The sequence below is a fragment of the Seriola dumerili genome, unplaced genomic scaffold (genome assembly GCF_002260705.1).
Source record: "Seriola dumerili isolate Sdu_G_001 unplaced genomic scaffold, Sdu_1.0 BDQW01000291.1, whole genome shotgun sequence".
In the NCBI taxonomy this organism is placed as follows: domain Eukaryota; kingdom Metazoa; phylum Chordata; class Actinopteri; order Carangiformes; family Carangidae; genus Seriola; species Seriola dumerili.
The window spans coordinates 219,588-241,192 of record NW_019174546.1 but is presented as its reverse complement, the minus strand read 5'-3'; the positions used below and the strand labels follow the sequence as shown (position 1 = coordinate 241,192).

Below are 21,605 nucleotides of genomic sequence, written 5' to 3'. Positions count from 1 at the left end.
AAGAGATAGATAAAGTTGGTGTAAAGCTCTGAACATCTTTTTAAGATGAACTTAACGTTGGAATCTGAAGCCGTAACTCCTTCATGACACCGACTTTTCCAGTTCCAGCTCCTACTTTTTCTCTCTGGCCGCGGCTCAGGAAAGGTGGTTACACATGGAAAGTTCATGAGAGGTGAATGTGGCGTGAAAATAATGCAATGGAAACGCTCCTTTACAAAATACAGACCATAAATACCCCCACATCACTGTAAAATAACAGTTTAATTAATATGATCATATTCGGAGCACACGGCCGAATGTATGTGGACACCAGAACATCACATCTGTGTGTCTTGTGTTGCACATGTCTTTCCAAAACTGTGGTCATTTATCTACTGCTCTATCAGCGCCTACTCCTCTGGGAAGGTCTTACACATTCTGCATTTCAGTTCATCCCAAAGGCGTTGGATTGGGTCAAGTTCGGGGGCTGTATGGAACCTGTCTCTGAGCGCATGGGCCCTGTCCAACAGGAAAAGATGTCCCACACATTGTTGCTTCAAAGTTGGAAACCGCTGTTTTCAAAAATATTAGTGTATGTTGTAAAGTTTTCCCCTAATTGAAACTAAGGGCCCTTGTGATAATGAATCCCGGATGTGTGGTTCACTTGATAAATAAATAGATTTAAAAAATGTTAAATATTAGATGGATTAAATGGATTATAAAACTCAGATATGATCATTATCATTGCATAAATTTATTTAAAGTCTTTTTTTTCTCCTCTTGTCTCCTTATGTATGACACGCTGGAACTCATAATCTTGCTTCATGTTCAGTCTGAATTTTTCAATATTATAGTCTAATCTAATCTTAATTTCTTTCCATCCTGGCTCTTCCTTGTTTCTATTTTCTCTGACCATACACTGGCCAGTAGTGAAAGTGTTGCCCATTCGTGTAACATTATGTAGAGAGGGTTAGGTGTAATAAGCTCTATAGCTTCAGCCTACACCTTTTCAGCCAATATTGGTGTGTTTTATTTCTATGTATATTTACTGTCTATAAATAAACAGCCCCAAACAACTAGTAGTACATGAAAGTATGTAGACAGACGTGTCCACATACTTTTGGTCATTTACTGTAGTGTCGTTTGGAGCCATGATCTTCTCTTATATGCTACTTATTAATGTTTGGAAAGAATTGAGTGACTCTCTTAGACTTTAGAGCTTTCATTTGTCATTTTATTATCCGTATAGCACAGTTTCCCAGCTTATGAATAGACAAGCAAGGTCACCCTGACTTGAAACTGTGATTTGTGACCTGTTAGAATTCAATTACTGCACGAGGAAATAAAAAATGTTTTTTCACACGCAGATTTGAGAATCTGATACTGTAATGAAACAGAGGCTTTATCCTGCCTGAAGATGGCGTATTGTTTCTTACATCATAATTTCTTACACTGGTATTTGGGAACGTCTTGGTAACATGAAATCACTCAGAGTTTCACCAGGGGGAGGTATAATCTCAAAGATCAGACAGGGAGTCCTCTGAGTCATCCTGACTGACACGTACAGGTTCACACAACAGCTGACAAACAGACCCTTAATGGAAAAGCCTTCATTAGATAAAGAGCTTAAAGACCACTACATCTAAACCCAGCCTCAGTCCCAAAAGACAAGCTAACTATAGGATCACTGAGCTATGTGGAAGCAGGACACTGACACTTAATACAGTGTACAGACTGTTACTGAATACTGATAATATGTTACTGCTACTACTGCTGCCCAATTTTGAATTGGCACTAACTCTAATATTGACACTGATATGTTAACTCATACCAAAAAGGCTAATAAATGATGTAAACACTAATTCTATTACCAGCAGGAATATCAATTGTGTTAACATTAATAATAACACTACACATTTTTAGTATAACATATAGAATTTTTATTTCAACCTTAATGTTACATTTAACATTATATAAAAGACTTTATGAAAATATCATGTTGCATATTATGCTAATTTCCTTGAGCTAACATAGTGATACTGTCTAACACAAGTGCTACTAATGATCTAGTTAATAATAATGCACCTAATATTCCCACTTGAATTACTAATATACTTTTAACATCATAATATGCTAAAATTCATTTTATTCTCATAGTCACTGCTTGTGCTAGCTGAGCACACATTAGAGCAATTTAAAGCATGGTTATAGTGTAGGACGGCCGTAGAGACAATCTAAAGTGTTTATGGACATTAAACAGCCAATTTTATATTCACGCCTACTTGATTATTTCACTAGAGACAGGTTTAAAGCAACAGTTCAACATTTTCTCTTGCTGAGTGTTAAATCAGTAGCTAGAGATGATTGATAGCACTCCCATGCTTAATATAAACACTGAAAACAGAGGGAAATAACTAGCCTTGCTCTGTCCAAAGGAAGCAAAATCCATTTTCCAGTACCTCTCAAACTCCCTAGATACCACATTACATCTTGTTTGTTTAATATGTAAAAACCAAAATGTGAATTATGGTTTTATCAGGGGTCATGTGTGGGACTATTTCTTAGCCGGGAGTAGTCAACGTGGTGGGGTGGGGTGGGCAGACAACAAGCAGAAACTCCTGAATGTCACTGAACCCAGACAAGAAATAGTCCAGCACATGACCCTCCAGTAAAACTACAACTTGATACTTTACAAATTCAGCAGTTCTCCCCATGATGACTAAACTGGCCTTTACGTGTAGAAGTGGCGGAGTTCCTCTTTAAAACACATACGCATTGGTATATTCTACTGGAAGCAGCAAGTTTTCAACACAGTCATGGGTGAATGTGAGGTTGAAAGGACACAAATGTGTTGAAATAAGATGAGAATATTAGGGAACACCCCAACAAAACTACTTCACTTGTTACTCACAAACAGCTTGCACAGCTGTTTGCCATTGAGACTCATGGTTTGGAAAGAGATGAGGTTAGAAATCAGACTCAGGCCAAGCAGACAGCTTCAGGCTGTTTCCGTAGGAAGGTGAGGACACATGAGCCTGGCGGAGACATGACTGTTTGACCTTGTCAGGCGCTCGGCACATCTGTGTGTCTATTTTCATTAGTTGTATGTTTTGTATTGTCATTCAAGGGCTTGTTGTTCCATATTTTACTCTTGGCTGCGTTGAGAACAACACATCCGCTTTAAGAGTGGAAACACGATGCTGTGTTTGAGACAGAGCTCTTTCTGTGGCCTCTTTCATTTGAGATTGTATCAAGCTATTGTAGTGCTGATGACTTAAACTCTTTGTTCTTTTTATGGGTCAGAGTGGGAAGGCCAAGAATTAATTTAGTTACTTAAGGAGAGTAGGAAGACCTCTCCCCACAGCACTTTTCACTGCATGAACATGACAGCAGTGACGCTTATGGGAGATGGTGTAAAAAAAAAAATTAAAAAAACAGTCAGGCTAACCTCATGCCAGCAGAGATTGAATCTCGCCAAAATTTAAGTGGCCAAGGAGATAAGAAAGAAGGAGGATGGTTAAGGGAAAAAGCTGGGAGTCGATCTTAAATCAGCTGTAGCATTTTAGATCCAGGGCTTAGCAGCATAGGAATAATGTTTATAATCAAAATAAAAGATACATTATATTATATTATATTATATCACATGTTTTAAGTAATGCCTAACTTAAAATGCACACAGATGAGCCACCATAGATATTTAAATAACATTTTGCTGAAGAAAGGAGGTCGAACTCCTTATAAAATGATCGGGACAATTAAGAATCATTTGGGCCGTACTGCTTTCACAATAAAAGTCTTGAGGCTGAGCCTGCTGCACCCCAGCATAGCGTGATTAAAAACTGACAAACCTACAGACATACATTTATGATAAACTTTTAATTAAAGTCACCTTCTATGTGTAATCTACATGCACCTGTCAGATCAAAAAGATGGATTTCCAACAGACATTTTTGAAAAAAAAAAAGAAGAAAATTGAAGATAATGAAAAGATCTATGCCAGAGTATAAATTACATTTAATTCTCAACCTCAAATCCCACTGTGGATCTACTTGAGCACAATTTTCTCATTATGAGATTAAGATTTTTACATTCAAAAAGTGGGTTAGATTATAGACACTAAATGATACCAAACAGTGAATACAAGTAAATCTGAAATCATCTTTCAAATGAGAGGATTTGTTGCTTTTCTTTTTAATTGTTTCAATAACTTGTTTTTTTTTTGGTTTTTTTTTTTTATAATTTTGAGTTTTGGAAACAAAACAGGCATCATGAAGGGGTCACTTTGGGATCTGGGCACTTCTGACTATTTTCTGAATTTTTACAAACCAAACATACAATCAGTTAATTGAAAAATTATCAGCAGGTTAATCCATATTACAGATGATCATTAGTTGCAATCTCATAGAAAACAGTTAAAATGATCTCCATCTCAACCAACTAGTACTTTTGATACTTTAAGTATCAATAAATATTCCTGAATATATTTACGTGCTTATATTAATTTGTGTGGTATTATTGCTTTTACTGAAGTAAAACACCTGAATACTTCCTCCACCACTCTTTGCACATGGATACTTATGAAGTTGAGTTATGATGTTCCTGCCATGTTTTCCAGGGACACTAACTCCTAACTTGCCAGCACCTATTGTAGTAGCTACATTCCCAAGCCTGAAAGGGACAACCCTTCCTTAAACAAAATAAACTTCATGACATGTCATTGTGTCAGAACTGGGCGTCGTTTTTCCTGGCCATAGATTTATAAGTGACTGAAATGGGCAGGGAGGAGGAGGTGAGGAAAGTAAAAAATGTGACGAGAGATAAAGTAATCAGTGGAGTATAAATAGGGATGCACTGAGGAGATGCTAATTTACAATCAGCTTACTTTCAAACAATCAGCTTGCTCTATTTTGTTTGACAGTTTTCAAATCTATATTGTCAGATACGCTCAGTGTTGCTGAGCAGGTAGTAGTGTACAGTTAGCGTTGTGTTGGGAGCTGGTGGTTTTGACAAAGAGGTTCTGTTTTAGTTTTGCGTCTCTTGAGAACCAAAGCAGTGAGTTAAAGTGGCTGAAAGCTCCACAAAGCTGCCAAATGTTGTTGATCCTCAGTGGTATCAGCAACCACAAGCTTTTTTTTTATATATAACCATCAATAGTTTACTTCAGTATAGATATTTAAAATACAGCATCTTTGCATCATTTTGCGGAAAGCGGGACTCTAGGACCATGGAGGGGCATTAGCCAATCAGCTGCAGTCAGCCGCAGGTGTGCGAGACTAGCTGCCTCCACAGTGTCAGTGACTCAGACTATGGTGTGTTTTTTGTTTTTTTTTAAATCAATGATGTTTTATATTCATTTTCAGCTCTCAAGGTATCCAGCATGCCAACAATGATAATGCTAACATGCTAATGTTCAGCAGGTAATCTTTAGCATGATCACTGTCTTAGCTTAGCATGGTAGCATGCTAATATTTGTGATGGGAAAGTCAATGTCCATATTTGGTCATGAACTAAAGTATTTGACAAATTAAAATCCATTCATTAGTTGTTGAGGTATTCGAGTCCATACCAAAGTGGTGGACGGACCAGCATACCTCCAGCCACGCCCCAACTGTGGTTAAAAACTAAAAAGAAAGTTTATTAAAGTTGATCATGTGACACGTTTAAAATAATGCAATGACACACACACACATCTGTTTACCATGTGGTTTTATTGAAACCCTGGGTTATCCTTTCCTAAAACACCGATGTGGTAAGCACACTTAAAACATGAACAGTGAAATATAAAAAAGTTAGAGAATATAACAACATCTAGAGAGAGAGAGAGACCCATCTTCTTTGGTCTCTTTCTCAGATCTTTTTTTTCTTTTTTTTTCTTTTTTTACAGCAGTACAAAACCAATAGACCCAATCAACAAAGTGTGTAAATTAAGTGGTGTGAGTTTTGTGTTAATAGATGCTTTGATATCCAGGGACACCAAGACTTTAAACACACAGGAAATACTAATATTAAGTGCACTTTAACCATACTTGTTTTTTAAATCCACCATCTTGCTTATGTTCTTTCCACATATATATTCTTGCTATATGATTGTAGCTTGCAGATACAGATACAAATATCTCATAACAGGAGCAGAAAGCTAGCCTATAGCATTCATCTTAATATCACCTAAACAATTTTTGCACTACTTCAAGTCTCAAAACATTGGAGCCGAGTAAAAAATACTGATGAAGGACACAACCCAAACAGCTGCACTGCGAATTGGTTTCGGGAAACCGAAACAATCAATTACTAATGAAACCATCAAAAAAAAAAAACTTTCTTTGAACTTTCTTGGGTTGCTAATATTGAATTTTTCTTTTTTCTATATTTCATCCATTAGCAGTTAAGAGAAGTGCTGCTCGGCAGTTTTTTTTATAAGTGGAATCAAATTTAAAACAAACTTAAGGCAGAGCATTGACATATACATTATGCAAAAAAAAAAATCATACAAAAACATTATAATAAGCCGCCATTTACTTTGGTTTTTCATCATGTGTCATCACGGACTATGTTTACATGCACACTGTATTCTGGGTTTAGCTTGTATCTTTGTCAGAGTCATGTTCGGGAGATTCTGTTAAAAGCTTACTCATATCCAGACATCCCAAACATCCCTGTATACATGAAATAATTGCGTATTTTAAGTCTTATGATGGGCACAGGACTTTGACATTTTTGGCTTATATCAGCATGTTCCAGCAATCACATTCAGGTCTCTCATAATCAAGATAAGAGTCTATACAGGTCACTGGAAGCAATGTTTGACATTTACATGCTCCAACACGTGGGGCCTCACTAATTTAAGGGAATATTGTTGTACGTGTAAACATAGCCATTGACCTCAACCTCTTCCTCTTCTCTCCCCCTTCTCTCTCTCTAAGGTCCTAAGGCTGGCAGTATACTTCACACAAAATCAAATCTGGCAGGTTTGGGACCTAAAAAAGCATAAGTTGGATTTGATGATTCGGGTTGGCTGGATGGACTTTGAAAAGGCCTGAAAATGGCCTCTTATTGTATTCTTACTATTTTGATCTACCAGAACTATAGCAAAAAAAAAAATTACAATCTTATTTTCAGAGGAAATTTCAAACAGAGTGACCATAATCACAACAGACAGGCTCCTCAGACCGGTGTGGACACCATTAAACAAACAGACACAGTGAGTACACCCGCATCTGCTCACAACACCGTATTTGGCACCAGTTTGACAGCCTTTAAAAACATGCCACATTGAATTTTATTTGGAGCATACTGCTGGCCTAACATCCGTCCTCTTCCCTCAAGCACTGACAAACACCAGGCGTGTGGAGTAGATCAGGTCGGCCAGGTAGAGGAGGAAGTTCAGAGCGGTGAGCACAGCCACCGCCATGAGCTTATCCCACACACACAGCCCCTGGGTGCTGCTGCAACTGGACGGCCTTTGTTTTGTTCCGCCGTGCTTGGAGTCAAAGTTGAAGATGGGCCAGATGATGGTCGCTGACAGATAGAGGACCACAGCCAGCAGAGCATAGGCAGACAGGAAGCGGGCAAACGGGAAAGGGAGGCAGCCGGTGCACTCGCCTATGCAGAGCAGGATGATGGCTGCTGATAGGATGAAGCAGATGCAGTAGACGGACATGCAGTACTTGAGTGCATCGTGACGGTCGTAGAGCACGGGGTCGCTGATGAAGACAAAGATGATGCAGGCCACAAAGGTCTCGCAGACTTTCAGCAGGCCTGGGGCTGTGGCCATGTAGCCGGCCACCTCGCCTGGACGCGCCTTACTGATGCTCACCTCGCTTATGTAAGCGATGGTGGCCAGGCAGGAGAAGACAGTTGACACGATGCGGTAGTTACGGACCTCACTCGGGCCTGAGGACCCCTTGAGGAAGTAGAGGGGGAAGATGATGGAGGCGGACAGGCAGAGCAGGGCAGCGTAGCAGGCGAACGTGATAGGGAAGTTCTTCCACGAGACGGGGGCTCTGGTCTGAAGGCCGAACAGCTCCACCAGGATGATGAGCACTGTTCCGGCGAAGCTGAAGGCCCAGCAGAAGATGCACCAGTCTCCGGTGCCATGGTACAGTCTGCCACCATGCACGGCCACAGAGAAGGCCACACAGGAGAAGACCAGGGCTGCCAACCGTGTCCATAGGAGAGGGCTGGAGTGGAGGACTATAGCCATGGTGGGAGATGTAGTGGGCGATGAGAGAAGGGTGATGGCTCTTTTCTTTATTTTCTTTTGGGAGTCACTTCCTCAGATTTTTACCATCAGCCACTCAGACAGACAGAACTGCAAGAAGAAAAGACAATAAAAAAGTATTAGCAGGGTTTTATGTAATCTTTTCTGACCTTTAGATGAAGTACAAGATACGACCACATGAGGGCAACAGCTTTCAATTCTCCTTAAACAGGCAGAACACTCCTACATACCACTTGCTTAGACACACAATGCTGTTATTGTATTTTTATGAATGGTTGATACAAGCGAAACCATGAAAACACAATTTCAAACCACAAATAATGACTGCACTGTGGTCACACGCGTCACAGCACATTTACATCTGGTCAAATCATCTGGTAAACACTCTGTCTCTTTTTCTCTGGTCCTTTCTGCCTCCCATCAAACTCCAGACTGCTTTCTCAACAGCATTCCTGCGCTTAGTGCAGACTGTTTCACCCTGACATCCTACATGGCCATGTCCTCGGTGACAGGCGTGGCGCCGCAACCTCCACCGACCCCACAACGTGTCTGTCATCGCGCTCTAAACATGACCCTCCTCACTTGTTCCAACTCATCTACACTGCGAGAAGATCTGAAATCTTAAAAAGGCCTCTGAATGTGAATTCTGGACTTTGCTAATGGAAACTGCGTCTTAAAGGCCCTGACAACGTGTTTTCTCATTCGGCTTCTTCCTGTGAGTGATGGGATTCTATGAGAACAGAATTTTTTCTGCCAAAGTTAAAGCAGTTTTTTTTTTTTTATTTCACATAAGAGGAAAGTGATGGTATGTATTTCATAACACCAATCAAGATCAGCTGAGCTGATTTTTAATTACTGCTCAATACTTTGAATGTCTTATTCCAGTGGTTCAATTATTGCTTATTTAGTCATGAATATTTAAGGTTACAGAGAAATACTTAAGGTTTGAAACCAAATTTTCATAGACTTTAAAGAAAGAATGCTTCTACGGTGCCATTAGGTCTGGGTTAGGGTTTGCACTTACAACAAAATAATGTATTAAACTTTTTTTCTTTTGCAATTTTTTTTTACATTTAGATTGTATATTGATTTATTGGAGTAGACTTACTTACAATTTTGAAAATGGTTGTTTCAGTATAAAAAGTGACCACAATAGCCACAATTGACAATTTCAGGACAATGGTAAACGCTTAGACATGGTGTAACAATAGCACAAGTATAGAAGTGTTATAGAGTTATACAGCAATATTTTAAATTAAATTAAGTTAACTTAAGTTTGCCAACAATAGCCAGATAAGCTACTAGTCACAAGGGTGTAGCAATAAAACCCTTGAATATATTGCATAGAGCAATGGTTTGTTTTATTACCCATGAATACAACTTTTCATTTTGCAAGCGAATGAATGAGCAATTTCTTCTTCCAACAGTCACACAGTCTCACTTTAAAGCTCAAGTGGGGACATGTTTTAGCTAGGCCTCGACATCAAATCCTCACATTTGTGAAGATGAAACCAAACACCTAAATTACTTAAATGATTAATGCATTATCAAAATATTATATTATATTTTACCACTAGCTTTGGTTGGCTCTGTCTTTGCTTGACTGACAAATGCCGATAAGGATGAAACACTTTGTCGTTAGTCGCCCGATTTAATTCACTCTTCTCTCAAAGTTGGGTTTTTTTTTTTTTGTGGCTGCTAAAAATCTGACAAAATGGTGCCTAACTCAACTTCAGACCATATAACACCCTTTCCGAAAATTATAGATAACGTCATGTTTTCAACAAGCCCCGGAGGTGAGCAATCAGGTGTGAATGATTGCACTCAGCTGCCCAAAGCAAGGCAGTGAAGGGTATTTCCAGTTTATAAAAAAAGATACTCAAACCGCAACCTTTTCTGCAGATGCACTGACAACTCTGTGATGTAATGATGCTTCTTTCATTAATATAGTACAACATATACTCTTGCTCCTCTATGAAGGATTTGTATTGTATGTTGGAGTATAATGGCGTCTACATAAGTAAACTCTTATATAGACTACTACTCCTGTCTTGAAACCAGCTGATATGTAGTGGAGTCTCTCAGTAAAACAACAAGCCTAGAGAGAAATTTTTACAGTGAAGAAACACTCTGACCCCATTGGTCGTCCTCCCTTCCGTCCCCTCTGACACCCATCGCCCACTTGGCACTTGGCTGTGCTACATGTTCCCAGTTTACACAGAGAGGCAATTATAAACAAGGAGAAAAGGCATGTTAACATTAGTCCCATTAAACACCTATGAAACAGTCGGGGCTGGGCAGAGGGAAAAGCTGAGCAGTGGCGAGTTATGAATGTAAAAGAAAGAGGCAAAAAGAGACAGAAATGGAAAAAGAAATCCTGCAGGATGACTCACTTGAAGCCAAGAGGGAGGGTAGGTGAAGGTTGGTGAGTGGGAGGGGTGGGGTGGGGGGTGAAAAGAGGGAGGGACACGGGGGAAGCCCTGTGCCTCGGCCGCAGAAGAACACATAGTTTAAACACAGTGATGGAGTGGAATAGCAAAAGAGTGAGTCACCGCCGGGCCCCTCTCTTTCACCACCCCCCCCCCATTCTTGTAAGATTTTCCAACTTAATGATGTGTTCCAGATGTGCTACAGTCTGGCTGCTGCTGAACAACTGGTAACTTTGTCATATTTGCCAGGTCCTTTCCTTTCCTCTCCTCTCTTTTCCTTTCCTTCCTTCGCTCCTCATAGTCTCATTCGGCGGCTACGCCCTCTTTTTTCCATCAGTTGTCCCTCTCAGCTCAATACCCCCACTCCAGCTTTAAAGTCAAGGCACCAATTATACCTCATGTAAACCACTCAAAATAAACGTATACAGAGGGGCGTAATGGAAAAATCAATCGGGCCACTCCTGCCGCCATAACTTTGCTGCTTATGGAATCAAGTCAGGAAAGAAATGGGAGAGGAAAATGGCAATCGAGAGAAAAAAAAGAAAAGAAAAAGAAACAAGAGCTCCATGTGGAAAAAAGTGTCTTTACACAGCACAGCATGGAAAACACGACAGGATCATGCAAACAGGGTCACTTCCCCAAATGGAAGAGGTGCTGAAAATAGGTTCACCCATCAGGCTTGCAACAGGACAGCAAACAGGATGTGATACCATCATGCTCCTCCACACAGTCACTCAAACAGCAGGGGAGTGTGTTTCTACACACACACACACACACACACACACACACACACACACACACACGTACGTAGACGTTCAGGAAACAAGTGTTTGTCTCAGGCTGAGAGGTCATGAGCGCTGCTTGTTTGGTTGTCATGACACAACATCACAAACTCAATTTCAGCCATAATCCACTTACAGGGGATCCGTGGGTCACAGCACAAGACAACAAGACAAGCTCTGTTGGCAAACCATCCCAACGTGTGTGTATGTATGTGTAAGTAACAGCTTAATAGAAATATATTAGTTTATTAAGGTGCAACCATTGTGGGTTTTCGGAGGGTGAGGAAAAAGACACCATTATCACCCATTTTTTCAACCTTTTCAAAACATAAAAATCTCAAATATTCAGGATTTTCCCACAGAATACCATTCTTGTCGGCACAGAGAACAATGTGAAACAGCTTTGACACCACCATGAGATACTAAATGTCTCTGATGAAACACATATGATCATTTCTTAAAGGGTCATCGCCTTTTTGCAAGGCAGATTGACTCACCACATCTTCTTGCGGGAGAGGGAAACTTGGCAACAGTTGCTCATTTAAATGAAGTACAATCAGTATCTTGATAATTCAGGCAAGTGAATCACAATAGCCGCAATGTCCAAAAAAGAGAGTAAAAGTCCTCCATAAACTACTAGTTGTGTTTTAGGTTAATGCAAACGTTCATTCATTGACAGTTAGGGTGGGTGTGCCGCCTGCCGCACCCTGCTCCCATCACACTACACTACAGCCCACAAAACACAAACTGACACAAAAACAAACAGACATATGACTGGGAAATACATTTTGTCAAAGATACTGTCAAGAAAATCAACTTGTGAAAACAAAGTTACACACCCTAAAAATATTACAGTAGAAATTCCTAAAAATTTTATAAAATAAAGTTGCTATAAACTCAATAAGAAGCAAATTAAAGTCCTTTAAAACTTAATTTAGTTCTCAACTAAACTCTCAACTGGGTTTTTTTTTTTTAAATAGGCACCTTTCCAAGTGTGAACTCAACGATGTCAGAGTAAAAGCTCTTTCTTTAATCTGTGAAGAATTGTACAGAAATAAAATCAAATAAAATCAAATAAAAGCACTCTGTAGCTGCTGACAGAAGGTCATCATACTTTTCCCAAAAGGCAAAAAAGAGGCAATAAGTTGCAGCTGAAGAAACCCTTTCTTTTGCCCAAGCTTGCAGTAGAACACTTTCCCTTACCGTGAAATCACATCGGTTTTATCTGAAAGTTGGTTATTACCTCGTGAGCTCTTCTGCTGCTGTTCTCTGTTCTCCAGGTCGGTCCAGAGAGAGAGGGGAGTCGTAGATTGCACCTCCTCAGCTCCCTGACTGAATTTACTAGCAGCTCAGGGGAGCAGCTCCCCGCCCAGCAAACCAAATTAGGCATCAAATGTCTGCACAGTTATTCACATCTGTGTGAATTCCTCCTCCTCCTCCTCCTCTCTGCTGCTAAACACACCCAGTGTAGTGCAGCAGAGGTTTACCCTCCTTTAAAATGACATTTCTGGATTAGTTTTGCACATGTTCCCTGGCTGGCTGCGTCGTGGAAATAAATCTAAAGTTAAATTGATATTTTTATATCTCTTCACAATTATATATCTCCTGTATTTCTCTTGAATCCCCCCTTTTCTGTGTTGTATCTATCCCTGTTAATGGAGATGTGCGTGTACGTCTGTTTATCTATTTAATGTTAATATTCACTTGGAAATAGACAAAGTGTGAATAAAACTAAAGGGGAGTTCCCCCTCCCTTCCGGATATTACTAATAAGAATGTCGTCATTTTTATTTTCATTCCTTTCCATCATTGTTACTATCGATACGGATCAGATAAGCTAAATATTTGTCAGTGCTCCGTGTTCTGTGTCATCGCACTCTGAGATTATTTGTATGTGCTGCTTAGCAACCGCCGCAGTAACCCCTGGCAACCATATTTATTTCCTGAGAGTTGTAAATTGGCGAGTGTCCTGAGCTTTAAAAAAAAAAAACCTGTAAGAGAGCGCGAGATCTCTGTCACATGCACATTCTTACGAGACTGCTTTAATTTGCTGAAACTGCACATTTCACTGCGCCATTATAATCTATAGGTTGGCTGTAATGTCAGACACTGGCACACTGTGTTTGTGTGTGAAAGATTTATTCTATTCTGTTCTATTTTTATTCATCACTTATTTACAAAAAGTTGCACGATGTTCTAGTGGACAAAATGAAGTGACAGTGAAAATGACATGATTCATCTCCAAGGTTTTTTTAAACCAGGTTGACTTCCTTTTCAAGAATGATAAAATCTTCTCTCTATATCTCTTTATTCAGATTCTTTACTTAAGTAAAAATAGCAACATTGAAAATGTTAGTGAAGTAAAAGTATGTAAGTATTATATGATATTTACCCCTTGTGGTTATAACATTTTTCATGTAGGATAATTGATTTGAGACATTGTCCATGGACACTAGAGTTTGGGATAGGTGATTTTATGTTGAGCTGTAACCAGCTGTGTAGATTTAGCCAAAATTGGATGTGACTGAGCATAAATGAAAAGGTTGACTAATAAAAATTCAATCTGAGATGTACTTGCTTGTAACACAGTAGCTATATTATAGTTGTAATCAGCTATAGGCATATTTAAAATGGTTCCTCATGCAAATTAGGCTATTTCTTAGACTCTATAACTTCTCCTATGAAGAAATTTATATTATCACAATTTTGTTTCGCTGTTTGTCATTCATTATTTTTTCATAAAGTTGCTTCCACTTATTAGAGTCCACAGAAGGAGTTAAAATTGTTGGTTGGCAAATACATGAATAAATATTTAGGGTGGGTTTAGGTTGAGTGGGACACTTAAGTGAGTGGATAGTTCACTGTGTGAGTGTTGATGACCAGTCGCAACAACTGTTGTGTTAGTGCTGAATGCCTGTTGGACAATAAACAGAGGCCTTGATTGGTGAAATGTCACAGCTGTGGTATCACTTTAAAAGTGGCTCACGCAGAAAACCTCACGGTAAGCATGCTGACAAATCTTTTGGAGTGATAAGAAAACAAAATGAAAAAGTTAAAACTATAATCTGAATTCTTCTTTGAAACAACAACAACTTTCTTACTATTAATTTTAAATATACCAGGCTACAGAACAGACTACACACACAAAAAAAACAAATTTAAAACATTGTCCCACTCAACATGACAGTGTTAGCTAATGTGGGAATGGGGATTGCAGGTTGAGTGGGACTATTCAAAAAAACAAACAACCTCATAGCTGTGGGACATGAATCAAAACAAAGAGAGTAATGATGTGTCAATTTATTTTCATAGTACAAGTAGCTACATGAAACAGCAGACGGACATGTACTAATAATAATTCAGAAAATACAACAGCATATAAGAAATCATAATTTAAATGAAATAAATAAATCCAAAAAGTATATTTTTTAAAGAAAAAATAAATACAGGGGTACATAAATAAATTCACAAACAATTAATTATTCAGTCAGAAGTAACATGGAAAAAGATGCTATAATTGTCAAAAACGTAATACTTTTTTGTAGTTTATTAAACCGACTGATTTGATAAGAGGATTTAGTTCTAGGAGAAAAGGAGAAAATTTAGGATGGTTGATTTGGCAGGTTTTTGATTGTGGATAAAGAATTTAGCAATGGTAATTCATATTTTATATTAATTTTCCTACAGGAAATTACATCATACACTTGGGAGAGAGAGTAGGGAGAGGTTAAATGGAAACAGAATATTAAGGAGAGTGTAGAGTTAGAAGAGAGAGCGAGAGAGAGTATATAGTCCTTATAAATGCCAAATAATGTAAAGTGTTATTCAGATATCACCAAGGAGTTTAGTTTTTTTTTTTGTCATTTTATCCGCTGCCACCAGATGACGCCATATTTATTTAAAGTCAAACTCGTAGCTATGACGACCTAGATTCCGCGACGTTTTCGTCAGTTTTCGGGGACCTGTGCTCAGTGGGTGTTCGCAGAAGGTAACATCATGGCGTCAGGAGCAGGAGAGTCGTCCGCTGGACACGACGCAGAACTGGACGAGTTATTGGACAGTAAGAGATGGCATTAAGTATTTACATTCACTTACATGTTAACGACATTAGTACGGTTGGTTCCGGTTGTAAGAAGGGCTCCGATGTGGCACTGGGACCCCCTTCTCCCTCTGTGTATGTATGTGTGTGTGGTTAGCTTATGTGCTCGATGGGACCTCCGTATTGAGTCCCAGATATCGTCAAATTATCGTCAATATTCACCTAAACAAGCATATAAAAGTTACAGGTGGCTTTGTAATAAAGCGCTATGTGATGATAATGTTAGCTACCTTAGCTGTGATCTAGATCCACCGAGCAGTTTTAATACATTATGTCTTTGCCCTTGAATTTGTTTAACCCATAGAAAGTTGGATACAGTTTGATAGTCTTTCTGCACTCGCCTTTGTGAGCTTTTTTATGTGGCGAATACCTTTCTGTTGCAGGTATTGGTTTTTACTTACTGTAAACATGTTGCTGTGAACACCTCACGGCTGCACTAACACTGGTGGAAGAAGTACTCAGATCCTTTACTTAAATACATGTTCCAATACACAATGTCAAAATAGTCTTTACAAGTTAAAGCCCTGCATTCACAGTTCTATTTAAGTGAACGTACAGGGGATTTTTTCCGGAAAATGTAAGTAAAAGTACCGATTCTGCAGAAAATATCCCTTGACCGTGATATATCATCTTATGTGACATATTAGATAATAACACATGCATAAACCATGTCGCCGTGGAAATCTGTAATAAATAAATCTGAGGGGTCATGAGATGATTAATGAGGGTTGGACACAAGCAAATTTTATATTTTCTTTGTTTGCCTTCATGAAGGTAGGCAGTGTTGCAAGGCTGTTGAATTGGTCTGTATTAGTTTTAGTTTTGCCAACTGTATGTACATTTCAGGGAATATTTTTGCTTTATGGGAGTTAAAATGCTATATGTATGTGCAGGAGCTGAATGATTGTTAATCGCGAGTTCAAGCTTTGAAGCGTAATTATTTGCTAGTTTACTTAGTCTGTTATGTATACGTTTGGGTTTTGGACTGTATGTGGGACAAATAGGAGTAATTTGAAGACGTAACAGTGGCCTCTATAAAATTACGATGGACATTTTTCTCTATTTTCTGACATTTTATAGAGAAATCGAGAAATGATTATTAGTTGCAGCCATAGTATGTAGCCATTCCTTAACTTCTGTTTCATAATATTAAAGGAAAGAGTCATCCTGTTAGAGCTCCTGAAGAATGGAAAACATCCGTAGGACTGCTCTAATGTGGCCATAAGCCAGAAACGAGGATCACTTATTGCTACCAGGGAAAAACATTAAGTATATAGTAGGGTTACCGTTTAGGTTTGGACACAGTAAAATCAGCTGAAATATGCTGCACAATATGTTACAAAATGGAAAAGAGTAGACAATTAGAAAATTATTACATTTGGGTGAATAACTGTTAAAAGTCTCTTGACTGGCCGTGTTTCTAATGTCGTCGCTTTCTTTCAGGTGCGTTGGATGACTTTGACAAAACATCGGCCCCTACGGCCCCTGAACCTGCAGCTGCTTCCTCCTCAGCCAACAGTGGCGCAGAGAAGGTCTGTATGTGCACAACAACTAAACTTTTCTTTGACTGTAAGTGGCTAAAACAGTGAAGTTAGTTTGATAGAAGACCTAAAGATCAAGGAATTAGAGAAATTAACAAGTATATATATGAACTGTGTAGGGCAAAGTCTTTGTTTTTGCATTCTCATGATTTTGATAATAGTTCTTTAGGGTTTTGAGTTTCTGCCAATACCATCTATGCCTAGTTTAGTTAAAGGGAAAAAAAGTCTCTTAATAGATTTTTTGGATCAATTCAAGTAGCTGTTTCCAACTCTGAAAGATGGACAGTATTTGTGTTTGTCTGTGGTCAGTAGCCCTTGACTTGGTCAGTTCCTTGTTCTCTTTTTGTGTTTGTTTTCTAACTCGCTGCTGCCACATGTTTCAATCAGCTGGTCGCTGGTTGTGTAAATTGCAATACTTGCAAAGTTCAGTACAACAAACCCCGCCCCAAACCTTCACAGTCCATCAAAAAATACTTTAACAGTTGAAGGGAATGTTTTTGTTGTAGTAACCAAAATTTACATTTACATTTACATTTACATTATAGTTACATTTGCTGAGTTCTTGAAGGTGTGCCTGTGATGTCAAAGGAGTTATTGAGTACTGAGAAGTAACAGTAAAATTTAAAAACAGGTTAGTTACAGTTTAATGCCCAGAGTCATCTCCCAAGTCTCTAGAAAGCACCTTACGGGTTCCCTGTCTCCCTGTGTAGCCACCCCTCCTTGAGGACTGCAAGCTCTTCGAGAGTCTCTTTGAGGGGGAAATGGCTGCTCAAGCCAAGGAGGAGTGGGAGAAGGCCATGACGGAGCTGGCCCAGGAGGAGCCAGAGTTACTCCAGCACTTCCAAAAGCTGTCAGAGGCTGCAGGCAAAGTTGGTAAGGTCATCAGTTTGCACTACTAGCCCCCCCACCCCCACCCCCACCCCCCCAGGTGTGTGCGCTTACTGTATTCTAAATGGTACCTGTGTATTCTGTATAGGCAGTGACACCGCCTCCCAACAAGAATTCACTTCCTGTCTTAAAGAAACCCTCCGTGGCCTGGCCAAAAATGCAGACAACCTTCAGGTGGGTCAAATCAGAATTGTTTCGAAACTGCTCAATGCATTAATTTAACACTTTTCTAACCATATTGTGTTTTTCTTTTCTTTTCTTTCTTATAGTCCACAGGACTAGCTGGGGACGATCTTGTCAAGGCTCTAGAAGGCCTCGGATTGGATGAGGGTGGCGAAGGAGGTGGCGAGGACGGAAACATTCTGCCCATCATGCAGTCCATCATGCAGAATCTTCTCTCTAAGGAAGTGCTTTATCCATCTCTCAAAGAGATCACTGCCAAGGTCTGCCTTTGTTCTAATAGCAGTTACCTTACCTCTTTGTGTCCCTTTTTTATAGCACTTGTAATAACTGTCACTAACCCTCACAGTACCCAGAGTGGTTGGATACCAACAAGCCAAGCCTTAGCCCAGAGGACTACCAGCGCTACGAACAGCAGGCCAACATTATGGGAGAGATCTGTAAGCAGTTTGAGAAGGAGGAGCAGGCGCCAGAGGATAAAGAGAGCACGTTCGAGAGCATCATGGACCTGATGCAAAAGGTAGACGCACAGATTCAGTCCGTTTATATGTTTGTTACAGTGTCTTTAGCCTTGTGCTTCTTCAATATTTGGATTGTGAATCTGCATCTAACCATTACTGTGATAGATAAAATACACACCTACATTAAATTGCTACTACTGTAAGAGGAAGCCAATTGCATTGGCAGTGGATGGCACAGCTTACAAACGGCTGTATTGATCTAACCTTAATGTGAATGGACTTTGGCTCGTTCAGAATGAAACGCATCAGTTTATAATGTTTTTGCTTACAGCTGCAAGACCTGGGCCAACCACCCAAAGAGCTAGCAGGTGATGCGGTGAGTTTCCACTGTTCTCAGTCAACAGAACAACACTGGATGTGTTATATGTGACCTTAGTGAATAGCATGATAGCAAGAGATGTTTCACTGCCGAAACATATTTTTAAGTTCGTTTTCTGATCTCATTTGGAGCAAAGGAGGCTTTTCTGTATTCTCTCACTATATCTAAATTCCACATGGTTTTACCTTTACACGTTCCTCTGTGGATATTTGGTTCTTGCTACAGCCTGTAAACAAAACTCGGGCTCCACAGTGTACACTAAAACTGTATTGTCAAGTACACAGCTGTATTACAAATCCCCGAGTCGGGAATCGCACTCATGTTCGCCTTCATACTTCTCAGTCAACGTTTTCTTTTATGTTCTGACCTGTACTAAAACCATTCATGCATATGTGTTGATTTATTATCCGTTTATTACAGCCAATGAGTTTTTAAATTCTTTAAGTGTTGATTAAAAAAATCAAGTTTATCTTATAACATCACACAAATCCTCTCCAGAAGATGTTTTTAGGACGATGATATTTGTTTGCATAGAGGAACTTTTCAGGAAAAATCAACTCATTAACTGCTTATGGATAAAATAACTAAGGAGGACTGTGTATTTTCAGTTAATCTAGTCAATTAAATAGCCAACAAACAATGGTACTAAATGGCATTAGTGAAAAAATCATATAAAATTCAGCCATTAATGTTCGTTAAATGTATTTTCCTCAATGGCCCAATACACCCACAGATATTAAAGGAAAAGCTATCAGTGTATAAATTATATGGTAAAGTTGACAGCTGATAAATTAATATGATTTCATGGTATCTACGTATTATCATTTTGACCGACCCTTGCTTAGACGTGACGGTATTCTTCCTCTTTCTTCTTCTCCTTTAGCCTCCCGGATTTAACTTTGACATGGAGTCACTCAACCTCCCTGGAGGGCCGGGGGCCGGGGCGGCAGAGCAGTGCTCTATCATGTGATGAGGTAGTGGCGCAGTCCCATCAGAAGCACTGGAGCCAGAGGATCACTCTGTGTGCGTCAGCAATGAAGAAGAAGTGAGGAAAGGGGTGACAGAAGCAGAGGTCGGGCAGGAGTGTGACCAGACCGACGACACTGTTCTCCCTTAAGCAGAAGGTGTGTGGATGGCAGCAACATCGGGAGGAGGCACAAAAACCACCAGGAACCACACACACAAACACACTCTCTTCTCTGTAAAAATCACTGCAACGCACAACTGAGAACATCTTCACATCTCTGCATTAGTTTTTCAGCGGTTGCTACAGCTCCTCCATGGTTTAGGTTTAACAGCATTCCTTTAAAAAAAAAAAAGAAGAAAAATACCACTGCTGTTTTCCATATTGTTTTTACATACTGTTTAGCCTCATGGTAAAATCTATCAAACCACTTCACGGGTATAAACGGTGCCTTTGCAAAATGACTTTAAGTTATTATTTTAGGTCTCATAATTAAGTGAATATTCTGCTATCGCTCAGCTCAGCACCTCAGATCATAGTTTTAAAGTAGTGTTTAAGAGTTTGCAAAGATCATCCAAGGTTTACACCAAGCTAGTGATCATTCTTTGGTATTTAACACACCTCTGTCTCTGTGCAGGCTGGACAGGATTTGACTTAACAAGTTGATGATTTATTAATGTGTAAAGAAACTGGAAAAAAAAAAAAAGAGTGTACATTTGTTAATTATTTAAAGAATTAAAAAGACTAAAGAAGATTGAAGACCTCATGAGAAGTTCCCAGCACTTACTGTAATTCATCCAACTAATATAACAAGACCCATTCCCTGAGTGTTATTCCCCATTCCCAGGTGTTGATTTGAAGTGTTTGAGATGATGATTCCCGGATGCCTTTGCTGTGGTTACAGTGATCATTATAGTGTAGAGTTACTGTGCAAAGTGCTTCCCTTGTGATTCCCCGTGTTTTTAATGTGCTGAGTGGTGTTTTCTTGGGTATGGGGTCCCTGGTAGGAAAGAAAAACACTTGAGTGGTATTCAGGAGTGTTTACCACCTGATAGCATATGCGTATATCCTCTGTACCCTCCATTAAAAGTAAATATTGTTCTTTCCAGAAAAGCTGACAGGCAGAGGAAGAGAAACATGTCTATAATTGATGCAGATGCACTGTTGGGTAAGGACATCAACAGCCTCTTGATAGCACATTTTGGCTGCGGTCGGTTGGTTTGTTTACTCCAACGGCCAGTTTTCACCGGCCGCTATCGCCAGTGAACAAAAGCTTACCGCAGTCACTACAGAGAGGTCTAGAAATCACACGACCATCAGCTCATCAACAACTCTATAATAAAGGGGTACTACTGTGAAAGGATTCAGTCAGCCATGCACTGAAAAGAGATCAAATTTACATCAAACACAGCTGAGGGGAGGCTGCGGTGGAGGTCCATAGCGGGGGGTGCAATCGTTTCAACTCTCAGGGCCAATGCAAACATGCCCAGAGCACCGTTACAAAAATGCAGCCTGTCATTTGACACTATTTTGTTTTGTTTTTGTAAATATATGAAATAAAATAATGATATATTGCAAATTAATTTTTGTTGTGAATTATTATTCATTATTGCTTTCATTTCATCAGTGCAGTGGTAGAATATAAGGAAGGTACTGTGCAGTTTTAGGTACTTATGTATTCCAGTT

General features: G+C 39.4%; 2 protein-coding genes across 2 annotated transcripts; one reads left to right on the top strand and one right to left on the bottom strand.

Annotated features, from left to right (window-relative positions):
* Window positions 1-5,668: 5,668 nt before the first annotated feature.
* Window positions 5,669-12,791, bottom strand: LOC111231250 (myeloid-associated differentiation marker homolog). The gene is made up of 2 exons (XM_022758289.1): window positions 12,652-12,791; window positions 5,669-8,287 (listed from the first exon to the last, which is right to left on the bottom strand). Exon 2 carries the CDS (start codon window positions 8,177-8,179, stop codon window positions 7,298-7,300), a length of 882 nt encoding a protein of 293 aa, XP_022614010.1. The 5' UTR covers window positions 8,180-8,287; window positions 12,652-12,791; the 3' UTR covers window positions 5,669-7,297.
* A 2,587-nt stretch (window positions 12,792-15,378) lies between these two features.
* Window positions 15,379-20,625, top strand: pex19 (peroxisomal biogenesis factor 19). The gene is made up of 8 exons (XM_022758014.1): window positions 15,379-15,467; window positions 16,950-17,038; window positions 17,758-17,920; window positions 18,024-18,109; window positions 18,205-18,378; window positions 18,465-18,635; window positions 18,908-18,952; window positions 19,839-20,625. The coding sequence occupies exons 1-8, from the start codon at window positions 15,404-15,406 to the stop codon at window positions 19,923-19,925; spliced, it is 879 nt and encodes a 292-aa protein (XP_022613735.1). The 5' UTR covers window positions 15,379-15,403; the 3' UTR covers window positions 19,926-20,625.
* The last annotated feature ends 980 nt before the right edge of the window (window positions 20,626-21,605 follow it).

Bases quoted from the DNA above. Each gene is read 5' to 3' on its own strand.
- LOC111231250 (XM_022758289.1), bottom strand. From the start codon at position 8,179: ATGGCTATAGTCCTCCACTCCAGCCCTCTCCTATGGACACGGTTGGCA.
- pex19 (XM_022758014.1), top strand. From the start codon at position 15,404: ATGGCGTCAGGAGCAGGAGAGTCGTCCGCTGGACACGACGCAGAACTG. The intron at 18,636-18,907 runs GTAGACGCACAG...TTTTGCTTACAG, and splicing joins TCATGGACCTGATGCAAAAG to CTGCAAGACCTGGGCCAACC. The intron at 18,953-19,838 runs GTGAGTTTCCAC...CTTCTCCTTTAG, and splicing joins AAGAGCTAGCAGGTGATGCG to CCTCCCGGATTTAACTTTGA.